Consider the following 1964-nt stretch of genomic DNA (forward strand, 5'->3'; position numbering starts at 1 on the left):
TGTCCAACCTGACCCTCCCCTGGCACAGCTTGAGGCGGTTCCCTGTCAGCAGAGCCCGACCCCCTCCCGGCTCCCCCCTCCTGTCAGGGACTTCCAGAGCCAGAAGTTCCCCCCTGAGCCTCCTTTTCTCCAGGCTGAGCCCTCCCCCAGCTCCCTCTGGGTGCTGCAGCCCCTTCCCATGCCCATCCCACCCCTGTCCCTCAGGTGGGCAGGCCCAGCAACATCGGGCAGGCCCAGCCCATCATCGACCAGCTGGCAGAGGAGGCCCGGGCCTTCAACCGCATCTACGTGGCCTCGGTGCACCAGGACCTGTCCGACGACGACATCAAGAGCGTCTTCGAGGCCTTTGGCAAGATCAAATCCTGCACCCTGGCCAGAGACCCCACCACGGGGAAGCACAAAGGCTACGGATTCATCGGTACAAACCCATCGGCTGGGTGTGGGATGGGGAGAGGGGGGAGTGTCCTCGGCTCTCGGGGTGCTTTGGGGTTGGATTTCCCACTCCAGGGGAGGAATTGCATTGAGCATTGGGATGGGAATGAATTTGGGGCAGGGGGGAGCGTCCTCGGCTCTCGGGATGGTTTGGGGTTGGGTTTCCCACTCCAGGGGAGGAGTTGCATTGAGCATTGGGATGGTTTGGGGTTGGGTTTCCCACTCCAGGGGAGGAATTGCATTGAGCATTGGGATGGGAATGAATTTGGGGCAGGTCTGGGCCTGATCTTAGATATATAATTTATAGCAGTGGTGAGGCCCTGGCACAGGCACAGGCTGGACCCCTCTGCTCCAGAGCCAGGCTGGGAGAGCTGGGGGGGTTCCTCTGGAGAAGAGAAGGATCCAGGGAGACCTGAGAGCCCCTTGCAGGGCCTGAAGGGGCTCCAGGAGAGCTGGAGAGGGACTGGGGACAAGGGATGGAGGGACAGCACACAGGGAATGGCTTCCCAGTGCCAGAGGGCAGGGTTAGGTGGGATATTGGGAAGGAATTCCTCTGGGAGGGGCTGGGCTGGATTTCCCAGAGCAGCTGTGGCTGCCCCATCCCTGAGAATGTCCAAGGCCAGGCTGGACAGGGCTTGGAGCAACCTGGGACAGCAGGAAAGGTGCCTTGGCAGGGGGTGGGGCTGGGTGGGCGTTGAGGTCCCTTCATCCCAAAGTATTCCGTGGCTGAACAATGAGAGGATGTGTGTGAATCCCCCTCCCTGCAGACTGGGGACAAGGGATGGAGGGACAGGACACAGGGAATGGCTTCCCAGTGCCAGAGGGCAGGGAGAGATGGGATATTGGGAAGGAATTCCTCTGGGAGGGGCTGGGCTGGATTTCCCAGAGCTGCCCCATCCCTGGGGATGTCCAAGGCCAGGCTGGACAGGGCTTGGGGGAACCTGTAACAGCAGGAAACGTGCCTTGGCAGGGGGTGGGACTGGGTGGGCGTTGAGGTCCCTTCAATCCCAAACCATTCCATGATTCCATGGCTGAACAATGAGAGGATATTTATGAATCCCCTCCCCACAGAGTACGAGAAGGCTCAGTCGTCCCAGGACGCCGTGAGCTCCATGAACCTGTTTGACCTGGGGGGTCAATACCTGCGCGTGGGCAAGGCCGTCACCCCCCCCGATGCCGCTGCTCACCCCGGCCACGCCCGGGGGGCTCCCCCCCGGCTGCCGCCGTCGCTGCCGCTGCTGCCACCGCCAAGATCACGGCACAGGTCAGGGGGGCACGGGGGCACAGGGCAGGGGGGCACGGGGCAGGGGGCACGGGGCAGGGGGCACGGGGCAGGGGGGCACAGGGCAGGGGGGCACAGGGACAGAGCATGGCTCAGGTGAGGGGGGAACGGGGCAGGGGGGCACAGGGGAGTGGGGCACAAGGACAGAGCATGGCACAGGGGAGGGGGGCACAGGGGAGGGGGGCACAGGGAGAGAACACAGCACAGGGGAGGGCTGGGACAGAGCACAGCACAGGGCAGGGACAGAGCA

General features: G+C 63.5%; 1 protein-coding gene across 1 annotated transcript; it reads left to right on the forward strand.

Annotated features, from left to right (window-relative positions):
* Positions 1-204: 204 nt before the first annotated feature.
* Positions 205-1696, forward strand: LOC113962633 (poly(U)-binding-splicing factor PUF60-like; the record flags this gene model as incomplete). Its single annotated transcript, XM_027673387.1, has 2 exons — positions 205-418; positions 1504-1696. Coding segments are annotated over 2 exons (407 nt in total), but the record flags the coding sequence as incomplete, so codon positions are not given.
* Positions 1697-1964: the final 268 nt, after the last annotated feature.

The sequence above is a fragment of the Neopelma chrysocephalum genome, unplaced genomic scaffold (genome assembly GCF_003984885.1).
Source record: "Neopelma chrysocephalum unplaced genomic scaffold, ASM398488v2 Primary Assembly neopelma1_183858, whole genome shotgun sequence".
NCBI lineage: Eukaryota > Metazoa > Chordata > Aves > Passeriformes > Pipridae > Neopelma > Neopelma chrysocephalum.